Source organism: Cydia amplana, chromosome 20 (assembly GCF_948474715.1).
Source record: "Cydia amplana chromosome 20, ilCydAmpl1.1, whole genome shotgun sequence".
Classification (NCBI taxonomy): Eukaryota; Metazoa; Arthropoda; class Insecta; order Lepidoptera; family Tortricidae; genus Cydia; species Cydia amplana.
The window spans coordinates 2,159,452-2,177,042 of record NC_086088.1 but is presented as its reverse complement, the minus strand read 5'-3'; the positions used below and the strand labels follow the sequence as shown (position 1 = coordinate 2,177,042).

General features: G+C 37.2%; 1 protein-coding gene across 1 annotated transcript; it reads right to left on the bottom strand.

The window, feature by feature from the left end:
- Positions 1-1,667: 1,667 nt before the first annotated feature.
- LOC134657455 (UDP-glucosyltransferase 2-like) lies at positions 1,668-7,562 on the bottom strand. The gene is made up of 4 exons (XM_063513015.1): positions 6,741-7,562; positions 3,485-3,707; positions 2,918-3,137; positions 1,668-1,947 (listed from the first exon to the last, which is right to left on the bottom strand). Exons 1-4 carry the CDS (start codon positions 7,560-7,562, stop codon positions 1,674-1,676), a joined length of 1,539 nt encoding a protein of 512 aa, XP_063369085.1. The 3' UTR covers positions 1,668-1,673.
- Positions 7,563-17,591: the final 10,029 nt, after the last annotated feature.

Sequence of the window (17,591 nt, the reverse complement as noted above, 5' to 3'; positions counted from 1 at the left end):
TTACTAGTACATGTTTGTGTCTTATGACGTTGTGTAATTAAAGGGTTGTAAAGCGCAAATAGAAACTATTCCAGGCGATTTAGTGTGTGTCTAGTGAGTGCTTTATGGGGTTATTCGATTCACCCTTGTTTCGTTTCGTTTATGTAGGTAAGTAGTGAAATGTATCCACATCCATACTAATATTATAAATGCAAAAGTGTGTCTGTCTGTCTGTCTGTTACCTCTTCACGCTTAAACCGCTGAACGGATTTTGTTTGAATTTGGAATAGATATAAGTTTGAGTCCCGGGAAAGGACATAGGATAGTTTTTATGTCGGAAGTCATCCCTAAAGAGGGTGAAAAGGGGGTTGGAAATGAGAAAATTAATGATGTTAATTGGTGTAAGCAATAAAGCATTATGCTCAAAATTATTGCTATTAGATTTTATCCAGGCGCTGTACTTATTCTAGCTGCTGGAACTAATTCCACGCAGACGAACTCGGGGGCAAAAGCTAGTTTTGTAATAAATACAATTTGGAAATTGTCGAAAACGGTTTCAACATAATAATAGCGAAGAGTCTCGACCAACATCTTGAGAGACTCTCGCTAGGTGGTTGGATCAAGGGCCAGATGCAGAAGGCGGTGATCTTGGACACGGCGCGGATAGTCCGCCGGTTCCTCTCTCTGTGGCCCTGACCACCGGTAGCTTGGGCCTTGCCCCGCTGCCGGCGGCACCCTAGGTTAGGTTTTTTATAATGTGTTTATATGTATTTTTTATATTTTACTTTCGACGACGAGTGATCGACGTACATCCGGCTCGGAGGACCAAATATTGAGGATGGTAACTTGCGGTGGTTGTTGAAAGTCCGGAGAGTCTCAGTAAAAATGTTTATTGTTTTACAATGTTACATAAGTTAACTCTAAAATGTTAATATTATTGTTAAATAAATGTTCATAAAATAGTTATTTGTTTTGAATGCACCCGATCGCTAAGAATCTGAAAAGTACACTGATTTGTGCGGACGGCCGTATCGCCAAACTAAACTGGGTCGCGGGCGCCTGTCATGGCTCCTCTACACGATGGGCCAGCGCCGGCCACTCCAAGGGACGCAGCCATGCGGTAGAATGAGATAGCAATATCACTTGCTCCCTCTAACGCATAAATGCATCCCTTGGAGTGGCCGGCGCTGGCCCATCGTGTAGAGGAGCTATCACGTGTTCGTTGCATGTGCACTGAACATATATTCATATTAATAACCTAACTTAAGATGAAAAATAAATAAAGTGAATTATAATTAAAATAAATCTATTATAACTAATTACAATACTAATTATTTATACTGTAGGTATTGAAATTTATATCTCTTATGCCCCTGGCTGGCAAAATAAGGACGTTTAGTTAAGATGTACACAGTACATCTAAAAATTATATTATGTAACATCCTACTACAGTATCAAAGCAAATAAACATTTTCTTATTTCTGAAAGTGGACGACCGCACGAGAACAGCTTTCTATACAATTCAAACGTAGTCCCCATTTTCCTGTCTAGATACATATTAACATTATAAAGTAGAGATTCAGTATAAACAGTTTGTCGTGAAGTTATTGATTTAAGATTAAATACTTACATCGGAGTAGTTTTACATAAGTATATGATTGCTACAGTCACATTTTAAATATCACATCACAAATCTACGAAACCTTAACTTTAACAGTACTCGAAACTACCTTAACTATATTACGCAATACTACACATCCCAATAATATCACAGTAAAAACAGCGCACAGTACAATAAGTAACAGTTGCACATCGTAATACTCGAACCAGTGCATGTTGGCGGCGGGCGCTCGGAGGTGCTTAGTGCCGCGGCGAAGTACGTGCTCCGTCCACCAGATGGCGCGCTCTAGGGATGACGTTGGTTGGTCGTTCATTAGGGTTCTTAGGCGGATTATGTTGTCTCGGTAACTGAAAAAATTTAATTTTTGAATTAATTTTCTTTGTGATGTGATAATAGTTATTTACGGTACAAGTGCGAAAAATAGGAAATTCACAACGAGTGGAGTGATAGTTTTAGCACCAGATTTACTGTAAATAATATTTTCTAATATAGCACACGAGACAATCATAAGCAATAATGATAATAATTATAGATTGTCTCGTGAACACTAGTTTACAACTTCTTATCTTCAGTGATAATTTTATCTATCGCAGACAGTTTAAATGATTCATTAAAATAAATTAGTTTACTTTTACTTTATCTCTTATCACAGTTACTATGTGCTAATAATGTGAACGGAATGGTGGCCGCTTTCGGATGAAAGAAGCGCGTAGTGTCCGTTGGTTCAGTGGGTGGACACAATTTGGAAGATTGCAGGTCACTTCTGAATGTGAGTAGCTCAAGACCGGGATAAGTGGTGTACTCGTAGAGAGGCCTATGTTCAGCAGTGGGCGATAAAGGCGGATATGATGATGATATTGATAAGTTAGGCCGTTTACTCAGACAGGGGAGGATCTTCGTTTCGTCACATTTTGAGTCCAAAGGCTGTCCGTAGTTATCCAACCTGGAAATTCCAAAATCTTCATGGGCACTGGTGGGAGCGTGTTGCGTGATTTTTAGTGGTAAATAAATGAAATAAAACTATTAAAACGGATTACATCGCGTATATTGAATTTATGCTACATCCTAACGTTTCTAAGCCTTTACAGCGTTCGTGGTCAACGGGTGACTCGGGTCACCCGTTTTAATAGTTTTATTTCATGAGTAACTATCGCGGTAACCGACGACGGTAATATTAAACGTAATTAAACCGTAGTCTATTTTTTTATTCGGTAGACTAAAATGACATTTCATAGTATGAAATGACACATGATGTTCATACTATGAAATGTCATTTTAGTCTACCGAATAAAAAAATAGACTTCAAAATTTTCTTACCTTTTATCCCCAATAACATCTTTTATTCCACTTTTGAGCGTGTCTTCAGTGAGATCCTCAAGGCACAATTTCTTGCCGATCTTGTGGATTACATACTTGTCCACATTATAAAACTGGTCGCCGATCATAGGAATGCCAATTACTGGCACCCCTCCAGTGATTGTCTCGTCTGTTGATTGCAAACCCCCTTGCGTGATGAAAAGTTTGACTTTTGGATGTCCTGTAAAATTGAGATAGTATTATTTCCTATCAGTTAATAAACAACTTGCTAAAGTATGGACGCTAAGCATGAAGAACTTCTTACATTGACCTGCCTGTTCTTATGTATGTATGTATGTATAAACTCTTTATTGTACAAAACACAAATTTCTGGCACATGATAGGCAGTACAAAGGCGAACTTATCCCTTTAAGGGATTTCTTCCAGCAGTTATCCTTTTAGTAGATGAGAATTGATGAATGATTGTCTTATCTCTATCGCACGCGCTTAATTCCGTGGGCTGTGTTAGTGAGTCTTGGACGCCAATTTTACATGAAATGTTTTTGGTGGGTATAAATTTTGACTTACTTAAAAGATCAGACTGCGGGAACCATTTTGATATCTTGATGTTCTTCGTTCGGCCTGGGAGCTCGTCCTGGTTCCACTTCCAGAGCACGTCATAAGGAACCTGTGATAACGCATTTATGATGGTCTGGACCTTTTCTCTGGGTAGGGCAGAGGTGTCGACGTTTGTGCCAAAACTTATGTAGATCACGCCATGCTTGGAAGAATCCAGGTACTGCTTTAGATCCTTAAAAACACAATGTAATAAAATTTATTCTTTAATTCAAATATGAAAAAAGATGCAGAATCAGGTTAAAAACGAGATGGTAAGGCGACCTAGACAAATTTTCTGGCATTGAGTGGCGAAAGACAGGGAGATCTTTGCCCAGCATCGGGACACAATATTATAGGTTATTATCACTACATAGTTGTAAAACAAAGTCGCTTCCCGCTGTCTTGTAAACATGGCAAACCTGCATAGTGCGCGTGGTGGCTGCACTGTCTGTCTGTCTGTCTCTACGTATGCTTAGATCTTTAAAACTACGCAACGGATTTTGATGCGGTGTCTTCTAAACGTGGACACTGACACAAAGAGATGGAAGGGATTAGTTGGACAGAAAAAATATCAAATGTTAGGGTTCTCGATAGGATTAAAGAGAAAAAGAGAAAAGAAATTGTAGTGTGCACGCACACTCTCTAACATGTACCCTATACCCATATACCCTAGCATAAGTATCATAGATCAGAATAAACCTATACTCCAGAGATAGTGTTTGTCTTTACGTCCCACACCACATGGCGACCCGGCCAGGATAATAAAAACAATAGAAAATAGAAGAGGAATACTAATTGAACATCTGCTAAGACACGACCTGTTCCTTAAGAACATCATAGAAGGAAAAATAGAGGAAAAGAGAAGGAGAGGAAGACCGAGGAAAAAATATTTCAACTAAATAAAAGAAAAGGTTCAGGTCATGTCATATCAGAAGCTTAAGGAGTTGGCAGAGGACCGGATGAGTTGGAGATTGCTCTACCGACAAGAGCACAGCTCTTAAATAAGAAGAAGAAGAAGTCTAGATAGAATGATTCAAGAGGAAGGTTTGTGTATAATTTGTTAACCCGTGCGAAGCCGGGGCGGGTCGCTAGTATATAACAAAATGCAAAAAAATATATATTATAATCAAGTTATCAATCTATAGTTCGTGATCAGCAACGCCGGCTTCGTCTAGTGGACACAAAAACAAATATGTAATTAATAATCCTTCAAACTATTAAACCACAGGGCAATTCGAACGTATATCGTTTACTGACATTGACATCGGCATTATGATAGGTTATCTAAATGATGACATTTAGTTATCGTGCATGTCGCTCGCTCCAATACTAAGTAAAGGGCTCATTTAGACGGTGCGAGAACTCGCATGCGAGTTTCATTACATTGCGTCATTTGATCGGTCGGCTGAATTGACGTAATCTCAATGGTCCGCAATGTAACTAAAATCGTATACGAGTTCGCGCGCCGTCTAATTGCGCCCTAATTAATCTCTTTACGTTTTCCTAATAATTTTCTAGTGGTTTTTTACGGGCACGGTGTGAAAAAAATTATGTTAGTATACAGGCAACATCCCTATTGGCGATGGCGCTATGATATAAATACACAATTAAGTTATATTATTATAGGTACGAGGGACGTCTGAAAACTTCTAAGCCTAAGATACAAAAACACAATTTTCAAAGGTAAATCACTGTTTATTTTTCGATATAATCTCCTCCCAAATCAATGCACTTTTTACATTTTTTATATAGTGCTTTTAGCCCATTAAAAAAATATTCTTTATTTTGCCCTTCAAAATGCTCCTCTACGGCCGCCTTCATCTCTTCGTCACTAGTAAATCGCTTTCCCCTCAACTCTTTCTTCAAATTATTGAATAGAAAATAGTCGCTAGGGGCTAGGTCGGGGCTGTACGGTGGGTGGTCGATTTCGTCAAAGCCAACTTCCTTCAAAGCACGCCTCGCAACATGAGCGGTGTGGACGGGTGCGTTGTCTTGCAAAAACAAAATTCCTTTCCTTAGTTTACCTCTCCTTTTTTCAACTATTGCTTGTCGTACCTGTCTTACAAGATCTGCATAATAAAGTGCATTTATTGTGGAACCCTTTTCTAAATAATCGATTAAAAGAATACCATCACAGTCCCAAAACACCGTAGCCATTAACTTAGAGGCCGACTTTTGCACTTTAAATTTCTTCGGCGGCCGTTCCCCCTTCTCAATCCACTGCATTGATTCGGACTTACACTCCGGGTCATACTGTCTGATCCATGTTTCATCGACAGTTACTATTCGGGAACAAACTTCGTCTATATTATCTTCGCACAAGTCTAAAAACGCCTGGGAAGTTTCAACACGACGTTCTTTATCGAAGGCAGTAAGCATTTTCGGCACCCAACGAGCACTAACTTTACTCATGTGCAAATGTTCGTGTAAAATTTCTCCGACTCGTTCTTTACTTATACCTAGGACCTCAGCTATTTGCCAAACCTTAATTCTTCTATCTTCCAATACCAACTTTTTGACTTTGGCTACGTTTTCTTCGGTCACTACCGATATTGGCCGCCCTGAGCGGGGGTCGTCTTCGATGGATTCCCGCCCGAGTTTAAATAAGCGACTCCACTTTTTGACTGTGGCATAAGAAGGCCCAGAAGCACCGTAAATAATAGCCATTTCCTCAAAAATACACTGCGGTGATTTTTCACTTTTTGTAAGGAACTTAATTACAGCACGATGCTCAATTTTCGTAATATTCGCTGGTAATTCACACATTATGTAGTTTCTAGTTGAATATCTCGAAACAGAATAATAAAAATCTGACATATTGTTTTCTTAATAATTTATTTTTAAATGGCCTTTCTAGCGGCCAGTATCATAAACACATATACAACCTCGAAATACCTTAGGCTTAGAAGTTTTCAGACGTTCCTCGTATGCTTAATGCGACCGTGCCGGAAGGGGGTGATTTGGGGAAAGACTTTTATATTTAGTTTTTAGTCATAGGTGTTTGTGTTAGCAATCAGCATAAGTTCAATTTACCTGCATTTTATTATAATTAAGATTAATCTGTCAGCTCCCACGGCTCATATATGAGCCAGAACGCTTATGGTGACGTCATATCGTGGGATTTGACAGGTTAATGGTACATATATGTATTTGAGAAATAAATACTTATTATGCTGTACCATGTATTAGTTTCCCGAAAAATAATAAGTCAAAATAATTAACAAACCTGCGGTAAATCCTTTTCTGGTTTCTGATGCATTCCTCCAATGTGAATCACGCTGGGAGGTACTGGTATATTGCCTTCCCATAGAGGGTGCATATTTATGAACATCATACCAATATTATTCTTCAATTCACTCAAAGGAGGGGTGTCTTCACCAAAAATCCTCCTCAGAACCGCATCTTCATATTTTTCTGAATTTCTAAGGTCGTTCATTATAGTTAAATAATTGTAGTATTCTGTAACTCTCTCCGAAAGTGATAGATTATAAACACGTGTAGCTATTACTTGGGGGTATAGCAGAGGATGAATTGGAGCTCCCATGACGTCATAATTATCTCCAACGGCACCAAAAGAACTAACTGCTATAACTGGCGCTTTGATCACGTGAGAAAATCCAAGAGCAAACCCTGTCCAAGCTTCTACTAGCAACAAATCATAACTGTTATTCCTGTTCTGAATAATGTCTTGTACTTCAGCAATTGCAGTCTGTTTCTCGAATATTTCAAAACACACGTCACTGAATTCTTTAACTTGTCTTCTTATATCATTTTTGTCACCGTTTCTGCTGTTCGCTATTAGTTTTCGCCAAACTTCATATGATACGTCGTGTACGTTAATTTCTGTCAAATTTGCTGGTGCTTGTCCTTTCGGGAAGGCTGGGTCTGTTGTGATGACGGTGACTTCATGTCCTCTCCTTGCTAGTTCGTGTGTCAGCGGTCTAAAGACTACTTGATGGCTTATTGAAGGGGTCGGAAACACGGCTAAGATCCTGGCCGCGTCGCTCGAATATACTAACGCACACACAAGCGTTATCAATCGGTTCATGGTTAAAATCTTAGTAAAATAATTCCGTGCGGCCGTATATATTACTTACCGCGAGGTCGCGGGCAAGAATATTTTTTTGTCGAGTACGGATGACTTGTACAAACTAGTAATAAGTAGTTCATATTATGACGATATAATCATCGTGACAAAACTAAAATAGAACAAATTAGGAGTGGAATAACGTCTTATCATGATGTTTGTCTGCCAAGTGTTATTACTGATCACGTTTTTTAACAGTCATTAATTGTTTTACAGCGGACATTCATTAAATTTTAACGAAAATAACAATTACAGTATAACAATTAGTCTACTCGATACGTTTAAAATGGTGACAAATAAAGATACTACTACTAATAATACCTACTCTATTACAATTTATTAAATCTTAATACTTTTTGTGGTATAGGTATTGGCGTAAAAAGAAATATCTTCTTTTTCCGCCTTTTTTTGTCTATAACTATTGAAAAATGTTATGTGCTAATAAACGCTTCGTACCGTAAAATGGGGTGAGTAGGGGCAAAACTGACATTCAAACCTCGATAACATTTTATTTTTACATATGCAAACTGAATGGTGTATATAATAAGTGTTCCGGACGTTTGTATTTTAGTTTTTATTTTACTTTGGGTAGTTCAATTTCATAACTTTGACGATAAACAGGAAATCCCACCTCACCCCGTAGTCCTTCGTAATTGGGGCGAGATGGGATTTCATACAAAGGTGATTTTGGAAGATTGTTGGATTGATTTTTTTTATTATGAGTATTTAGTAATACTCATAATAAAAAAAAATCAATGGAGCTATAGTTAGCTCCATTTTAAATTGGAATACATTATTTTTGTAGCAGTAGCCTTAAAATCCCATCTAACCCCTCTTTCATTTTCTATAACATCATTCCGAATCCAATGAGGTCTAACACGTATTTATTATCTCTATTTCTCACTATTTTGAACTTATCGAGTAGACTCTTGGAGGATACAACTAAACGGAGTAGCCATTAACAGGCTTTCCCCTCTGTCGAAAATAGGCGGCCAATGGTCATACACAATGTATGGACTGACGTTTATCTGACATGGCTATTTTTACGTTACGCATACATTTGACGTTCCCCTCCCCCGCAAAAATCGGCAGACTGTTTCGTACAGAAAATTACAGACATGGCGTTTCCGTTTGATTATATCCTCCAAGAGTAGACTACTTAAATGTCAAGGTACCACCATTTTTGTGCTTTCTATGATTTTATCGAATCAACAGATCACATAAATGAGTGTAGATTCATCACAATGGGTATATTGTAGTGTCGCAGTGGACCTAACCACCTAAGGTAAGTAGGTAGTTACGTACGTTTTCTGTATGTAAATACGAAATGAAACTATAAAATGTTTCCCTTTAAGTTTGTGTAATTTTAAATGCAGAGTCGTAAGCCAAGTCTCAGAGCTTGTACTAACTTAGTAATAGCCCTTTCAGTCACATTAGCATAGAAAATGTCCGTCAACTTTTGCTTCAAAGTTAAACTTAGTTAGTCAAACTTAAACTCAAATTTATTTAGTTTAGTTTAGTTTGTTGAAGGGGAATATTTATTGAATATACCTATTTATAGAAAGAATATAGAAAGGAAATGATTGGCGATTACTCCACCGTCAAGAGCTCTTAAGCACCGCTCTTAAGTTATGATAATAATGATGATACCTATTTATGGTTTAAAATGAGTCCCGCTGAGTTTCTTGCACCAGGAGGTATCTTTTCGGGGCTATGGTAAAGGATATTGACAAGAAAAGAAAATTGAAAGATACAGATAAATCTATCTATTATCTATATTTATCTATCCGCGGCGGCAACAACGACGCCGCAACATAGAGCCGAACAGTCGAACACCGATGTTAGCAAATTGCGGCCCGCAATTTGCGGGCATCTTTCTCTGTTACTCTAATTACGCCTTAATTGGAGTTAAAGAGAAAGATGCCCGCAATTTGCGAATGTCGGTGTTCGCGGTAGGCCCTCTGTAGGCAATGGAGCTATAGGCACCTATGTATGCTTAGATCTTTAAAACTACGCAACGGGTTTTTTTTTACAGTATTTTTAATAGATAGAGTGATTCAAGAGGGAGGTTTATGTATAATTTGTTAACCCGTGCAAAGCCGGGGCGGGTCGCTAGTAAGGGTAATCTTTTCAAATAAAATATTGTTAAAAATAATTACCTTAAATTCATACTTACATTCATTTTATTTATCTGTTTTAAGGTAAAATATGTACCGTCAAGTGGGATAACTGGGGACGTGGGGACAGATGGGGTAACTATAGAAAATATGTTTTGACAACCTATGTCTTAATCTAGCTACCTAGTTAAAAAATTAACCCTATGAGTAAACCCTGATACTTCTTACCGGTGAAATAAACATAAAGAAACAAAAAATGCCCCGGAGATTAGTGACTTATAGACATATAAAGGATATAAATGAGGAAATATTTAATCAGGATATCATCACCATTACAAAGGCATTGGAAAGTTGCATGAAAGGTAACGTGTCCGAAATGGTGCAGGCCTTCAATGCGCACCTACTTTTGCTTTTTGATGTCCATGCTCCTATCAGGCGAACCTATATTAAAGATCAATCCTATCCATGGATCACCTTTACTATTAAGGAGATGATGAAATTGCGTGATGACGCGCACTCTAGGAGCAAACTGATGAAATTAGATGCGCATGTAAAATATTATAAAGATTTAAAACGAATAGTTAACGTTGCAATGCATCGCGAACAAACGGCTTATTTTAATCGAAATATAAATTTTATGAAAAACCCTCGTATATTATGGAAAAACATAAAAAATGATATTGCAAACTTTAAAAAAAATGACTCACAGCTGCCATCCCATCTAAGTAACCCTGAAAAAATTAACGAGCACTTTCTAAACCTTCCGTGTAATAATAATGTTAGTATATCCCTTTTGACATTCTATGAATATCACAGATTTAACGACCGTATTTTCAGACTGCAGCCCGTAAGTGAAACATTAGTATTAAATATAATTAAAACAATTACAACAAACGCACAGGGTGACGACGGTCTCAATATAGGTATGATTTCGCTTACTCTGCCTGAATCTTTAGCAGCAATCACAGCTATTGTCAATAACTCATTAGAGACTGGTACATTCCCTGAGCAGTGGAAAGTGGCAGTCGTAAAACCAATTCCTAAAAACCAAAATCCCAATGACTACAAAGATCTTCGTCCCATTAGCATTCTTCCTGTCGTATCAAAAATAATGGAAAAGGTTGTTTGCATGCAGATGACTGATTACCTTGAGGCAAACAACATCCTGCCGAAAAAACAATCAGGCTTTAGGAAGTCTCGTAGCACTGCAACCGCTCTCCTGGATGTTGTCGATGATATTTTGGCTGCACAGGATGCTGGTGAGACTACATTATTGGTCCTGCTTGATTTCTCGCGCGCATTTGACACCATTGACACCTCTCTCCTCCTATCCAAAATGGCTTTCTACGGATTTGACGATTTATCATTAAAATGGTTTCACAGCTATCTCTGCGGTCGTAAACAATATGTAAAAATTTGTGATGATGATGGCACAGAGATGGTTTCTAGAACACTGCCGGTCACCAGAGGTGTTCCTCAAGGCTCGATCTTAGGACCCATCCTGTTTAGCTTATATAGTGCAGATGTCATCAATCACATAAAACACTGCAACTATCATATATATGCCGATGATATACAGCTGTATGTATTGTTTAAAGTAAATGATACCGGTGTGGCTGTTCAAAACCTAAATGACGATTTGAATAACATAAACAATTGGTGTGGCCAAAATATCCTACTGTTAAACCCGTCAAAATCAAAATTCATGTTGCTAGGCACACGGAAGCAAATTGATAGAGTTGCAGCACTTGACCCTGTAGTTTCAATAAAAGATGCTCGTCTAGAAAGAGTCGTTGAAACTCGAAACCTGGGTCTTGTGATGGATGAATGTCTAAGGTTCGAAAAACATGTTTCTGAAACGATGCGTAACTGTTTCTACCGGCTTAAAGTGCTGTACAGGATTCGCGAGTGTTTATCTGTTGATGTGCGCATTAAGTTATGTGATGCCCTTATTTTGTCAAAACTAAGTTATGCCGATGTAGTGTTCGGCGAGTGCTTACTAGCTAAGACAAAGAAAGTACTGCAGCGAGTACAAAATGCATGTGCACGGTTTTGTTTCCCTGTCCCACGACGAGCACATGTTTCGCCGTTTCTAAACAAGCACAATCTCCTAAACATGAATTCACGTAGACATCTGCACTTTGCCACATTGCTGTTTGGAGTCATGAAAAATAAAGAACCCTCATACTTATATGAAAAACTCAACTTCTCTCGGCGCGCCATAAGACACGCATCACGACTCACAATTCCTCCGCATCGCACGATTGCCTTCCGTGGCAGCTTTCGTTTCGCTGCCACCAAGTGTTGGAATGATTTGCCACCACCAGTACGAAATTCTAAAACCGTGTCCACCTTTAAAATTCACCTCCGTAAGTACATACTGGCCAAACAAAAATGCAACACTTAGGCAACCGTGCACACACACACACACACACACCAATCACCAATGATCGGAATAGGTAGTGCCGTTTGGGGTCAATGACCTCAAACATTGTACTTAACATGGATAAGACTCGGGATTCCAAGACTCTTATTTTTTCACGAAAATATTTCTTTGCATGTCTTTAATAGGCTACATGACTAATTTTCATTGATGGTATCAATCGATCGGGTTTGTTTTTAGGATCAAATGTCTAATATGGGACCCATTGCATTAAAGCAACACAAAAGTCAGAAATTATAGTCAAAGTCCGACAGTCGCAGACAATCTTGAAATTTTTCAAACAAAAAAATTGCGTTTTTGTCCGTGAAATATTGCGTTTATGTATATAGTTGCTATACAATATTTTTTTTGGATAAAATGTAAGGAATCGAATGGTACCCTTACTGTTATCGTTTTTGGAAGTTTAATAAAACTGAATTTTTGAAACTTTCAGGTCAGGCTGTATTTTTGTAACATTTCCGTATTTTATTTTAATATCCACATTATTATGATAAATTGCTCATTTGATATCTATTTTACTAGATTTTATAAAATTCAACATGTATCATCATCCCTATTGAAGTAGGTAATATGAAAACCCGGGGTGAAAAGGTATATCCATACTAAGCTTACGCACCGAAGTCCCGTGAAATGGCACTACCAATTCCGATCACTGCCAATCACATAGACATTTACATACATACACACAAACATACAGATGACTTATAGGCTAATTTCTAATTTGATTTGATTGTTCATCAACATCCATAAATTAACATCCATAAAGTAACATCAATAAATTGCTCTGATAATTAGCTTAAGATAATTTATAAGTATGTTACGATTCATAAGTGCTTGTTGCTAGGCCTACATGAAAAAAGTATATTTTGACTATTGACTATTGACTATTGTTAATGTTTAATTTTAGTTTTACTTAAGTTTTCCCTTATTTTTGTACATTGTGTCCATTACTGAGTGCCACCTAGTCCATCCACTGGGCCTTACTGAAAATCAGCGTCGCGGAGTGTGCCATGTGGCTCATACCGTGACACCTAGCTGAGTGAGGACCATTTAGCGCAACCTCTCATTTTGTGTTCTCTTTTGTTAGTTTTTAAGTTTGTTATTGTGCTAATAAATGCTTTTTCTTTCTTTCTTTCTTTCTTTCTTTCTGATTCAAATATTATGGTAATACGTACACTGCTAAGTATCAACCACGTTCCATATTATGTTCATATAATTGGGAAATATTTTGTCTAATGTTACCCTACCTGCCTTTAGTGAGTTTAGTGAGTGAGTGTGCTCTTTATTGCACACCTCATTATAGAAAACAATACAGAAAAGTACAGAAAAGAGGTTAAACAACAGGCGGTCTTATCGCTCTCTTCAAAAGCGATCTCTTCCAGACAACCTTTAGGTACAAGCGGAAATTAATTACCTATTTATTTAGTTACCCCAATAGGCTAGATGACAAATTTTCATTTATGGTATCAATCAATCAGGTTTGTTTTTAGGATCAAATGTCTATATGGGACCCATTGCATTAAAGCAATACAAAAGTCTGAAATGATAATCGAAGTCCGACAGTCGTACTTCACTCGCGAAACGCCCCTAACAAATCGCTATATGATCGTGACGTCAAGGTCACTGAGATCGCATCTTGAAAGTATGAACAAAACAAGAAAATTGCATTTTTGTCGGTGAAATATTGCGTTTAAATGTATATAGTTGCTATACTTACAATCTTTTTTTGGATAACATGTGAGGAATCGAATGGTATCCTTACTTATTTCGTTTTTAAAAGTTTAAAAAAAAACTTAAATTTTGAAACTTTCAGTTGCTGTATTTTTGTATTATTTCCATTTTTTTTAATATTCTCAATATTGTAATAAATTGCTCATTTGCTATCTATTTTACTAGATTTTGTTATAAAATTCAACATGTGTCATCATCCCTGTTGATGGAACCTAAAAAGCAGTACTAAACCTTGTACAAAGAGTCAAGGATCTACTCAATAAAAATAACTTTTCCAACATAACTATAGTGTGTCAAAGGTCTGTTTGATTTCAAACATAGACGGAGAGAATCATACTATCTTTGTCTAACACTAGTACTAGCCCAAAACTACACTAGTACTAACCTAACCTAACCTAACCCAAAAGAAAAGGATGAGTATAGTTTATTTTGTTCCTATTTACTGACAAGATTTGGTTGACCCAGTATATTTCCCTTACAATCAGACCAAAATCGAATGACACTTCACCTGAGTAAAATCACTTCGAGGGTGACAGCGACAAAGTAACAAATGACCTGGTACCTAATACAGGGAGGGACCCTGTCGAAATAGAAACGCCGGTCACGCTCAGGATTAATACGTTTGCTAAGTATGACGTATAGGAAATGTGTCTGCTGAATGCTGGATATTTATTTCAGTTCTTTAGAAAGCTTTGGTGTGAGGTAAATCTTTATGATGCTCCCACATTGGTGTGTGTGTGTGTGTGTGTGTGTGTGTGTGTGTGTGTGTGTGTGTGTGTGTGTGTGCGTTTGGTGTAGGAGCACCATTACCTTTTATAAATCAACTAGGTATACCTTGGTATTTTGGTATACAATCAATGTTAATGTAACTCTGTCTGTCAGTTACTCTTCACGCTTAAACTGCTGAATTGATTGAGATGAAATATGGCATGGAGATAGCGTGAGGCCCTGGTAAGGACATAGAATAGTTTTTATCAATCATCATAAGCGTCATATCACGCAGACGAAGCTGCGGTATGAAGCTAGTAAAATATAATGCAAATACTATGGACACTTCGAAACATAAGAAAAATATTAGTCAGTGCCAAAAGTGATGTTCTGGTTGAAGAAATGACATTTTTGATACTGACAGAGCAGTATCATACCGAAAACAGATCGAATAACTTAAATTCGAATACAAAAAACAGAATAAAATAAATACGTACGATTCATAATAAACACCTACATTTAATTGTTCCTCAGACTTTATTTGATTTAAGCTCTAAACTTGAAACCATTTAGTTCAAACAAAGCACTTTAATATTTCGATCTGAATATTTTAACACAAAACGAAATACCTATACCTACGCTATTACAACAGTAATGTATGGAACTTTTCCCCCACTTTCCTAGAATAAAGCTAACGAGTTCCATCTATTTATAACTTTTGGTGTGTAGTTAGTACCTATTTCACGGAATCTGGTTAAAATTGTACTAATTGAATGAATCATATCTATCATCGTGTGAGTGTTGCCATTCATTATGTGGTTGCCAGCATTTTGACATTATGTATGTCGACATTTTCATTCACTCATTCATTCCATTCATGCTAACTTCAGTGATTGGGCTTGTATTTCTGTTCATTTACGAAACTCATTCCTCTATTCAGAATAAGACGATTGTTCAAGATTGTTTGGCAACAAATCAAATTATTTATGTCAATTATACAATACAATACAAATACTCTTTATTGCACACGTCAATAAAAACAATACAGTAAGATAACAGCAATATAAGTAGAGTCAATATTTTAATTAATAATTAAGCAATAAATGGTATATTATCAAAAAAAAAACGTTTATTCAGAAATCTTGCTTACTTACAACTAATTACATATATTCTTCTGCCATCTTAGAAAGACTAGGCGGATTTATTTGTAAGGGCTCAATTGACACAAACTAAAATATTAACATGTGTAGTGGGTGGTTTGAAAATGTAAAGTCTACCCCAAATTTTTCATACACTTTTCTTCGGGTATGCACACAAATCACTGTTTTGACATGAGCCGCGACCACAGCCAGTGAAACCTGTGTCGAAACGTCGGTAAATAAAGGTAACAAAATAAGTTCGCGATAGACCCGATTGTAAATGTAATTTAATGTGTTCAAAACGCGAAAGTTTTAAATGTTTTATACCTATGACACAAACTAATTTGTAAACTATAATATAGTAAAGCCATTATGGAAACATGCGGATCAACTTCCAAGTAACACAGACTCATTAAAGTCTTAACATTCGATATTTAAAGCAAAGTTGCTTCAAAGCTTGATATTAAACTAAATTGAAACTTAATACGGCATCCTTACTAACCTTTAACATGATGTGAAGTTAGTTCTACGGCACAACACTATAATTATAGCAGCTTAAACAAAACAGAAAGTACATTGTTATAATATTTAAAAAAGAAGTTGTGTCCATGCCTATTTATTACAAGCTTTTATTTAACTTGCAATGTACCTATGTACGAGTATGTACCTATGTAGTTAACTATGTTTGTACGGGTCAAAATCTTGCAAGTTATTTTTGACCCACTTCCCGACTTCCAATGAAGCTGAAAATTTGCATACATACATGTGATTACATGTATGTTAGTCGGGTGACAATGAAATATAATGGCACCATCGAGCTGATCTGATGATGGAGACAGGAGGTGGCCATAGGAACTCTGTAATAAAACAACGCTACCTAATTGTTATTGAGGTTTTTAGAATTGTCTCGATGAGTATTAAATAGGTAGTTGTATGTGAAAAAAAGTACAGTCAAGTAAAGCTTGTACCAAAAATGAAATTTTTGCCAAAAACTTATTTATACCTATATAAATAGTCCTCATCCTCTTCGATGACGGCAACCCTAAATAAACATTATGGACGTTGTCTAGCGTTAGCCCTAAATGTGGCTGGCCAGGCCGAACTTGCTCTAAATACTCTATTGCACGCGTGACATTAAGGGTAACATACCATTTCTGACCGCAGCTGCACTACTGGTACTGAACGCGTCGCTGTTACTGTCAATTTCCATAGTCAAATGAACAGTAGTGCAGCTGCGGTTGGAAATGGACTGTCACCTTAAAGTTGACCAGCTGCCTTGAACGTGTAGGATACCTATTTACATTTTGTTAAAAAATAAAACGTTATTCTCAAAAGGGCTAAATGTGAGGGAACTTATAAACAACCTTAAATAGACCCCTCAATGGTCCAAGTTGCAGGTGTTCCGTATACGGAACAAAGTGAAACAGTTTTATGTAATGGCCCCAAATGTACAGTCGCCATCAGATATATCGGAGCGGCCAAGGTGCTCACAAATATCTGAACACGACTCTATTCTATTGTCAAGACGCTAGACTGCGTGTTCAGATATTTTGACCACCGTGGCAGCTCCGATATATCTGGCGACTGTACATCGTAACAGCGCAGCCCAGTTATTTGGGTAAAAGGCAGTTTGGTATTTTGTCTGTTATTTTCTGCGACCAATATGTTTATATACCTATTAGTACAATATCTACACTTATAATATGTAAGTGAGATTCTGAGAGTCTTGTCCAGGTTAAGGGCTCATACCTACTGCGATTATCTCCACTACATGCGTGTAATTATATTACATTCCATATATGCTATCTCCACGTCCCACGTAAGTAGCTATTCTCAAAAATCTTTAGATTAA

What these genes read in the sequence shown, in the direction of transcription:
- LOC134657455 (XM_063513015.1), bottom strand. Translation starts at nt 7,562, where the DNA reads ATGAACCGATTGATAACGCTTGTGTGTGCGTTAGTATATTCGAGCGAC. An exon ending in CCCGCAGTCTGATCTTTTAA is followed by an intron (nt 3,138 to 3,484) that starts GTAAGTCAAAAT and finishes TCAATTTTACAG; the next exon opens with GACATCCAAAAGTCAAACTT. An exon ending in GATGTTATTGGGGATAAAAG is followed by an intron (nt 1,948 to 2,917) that starts GTAAGAAAATTT and finishes AAATTTTTTCAG; the next exon opens with TTACCGAGACAACATAATCC.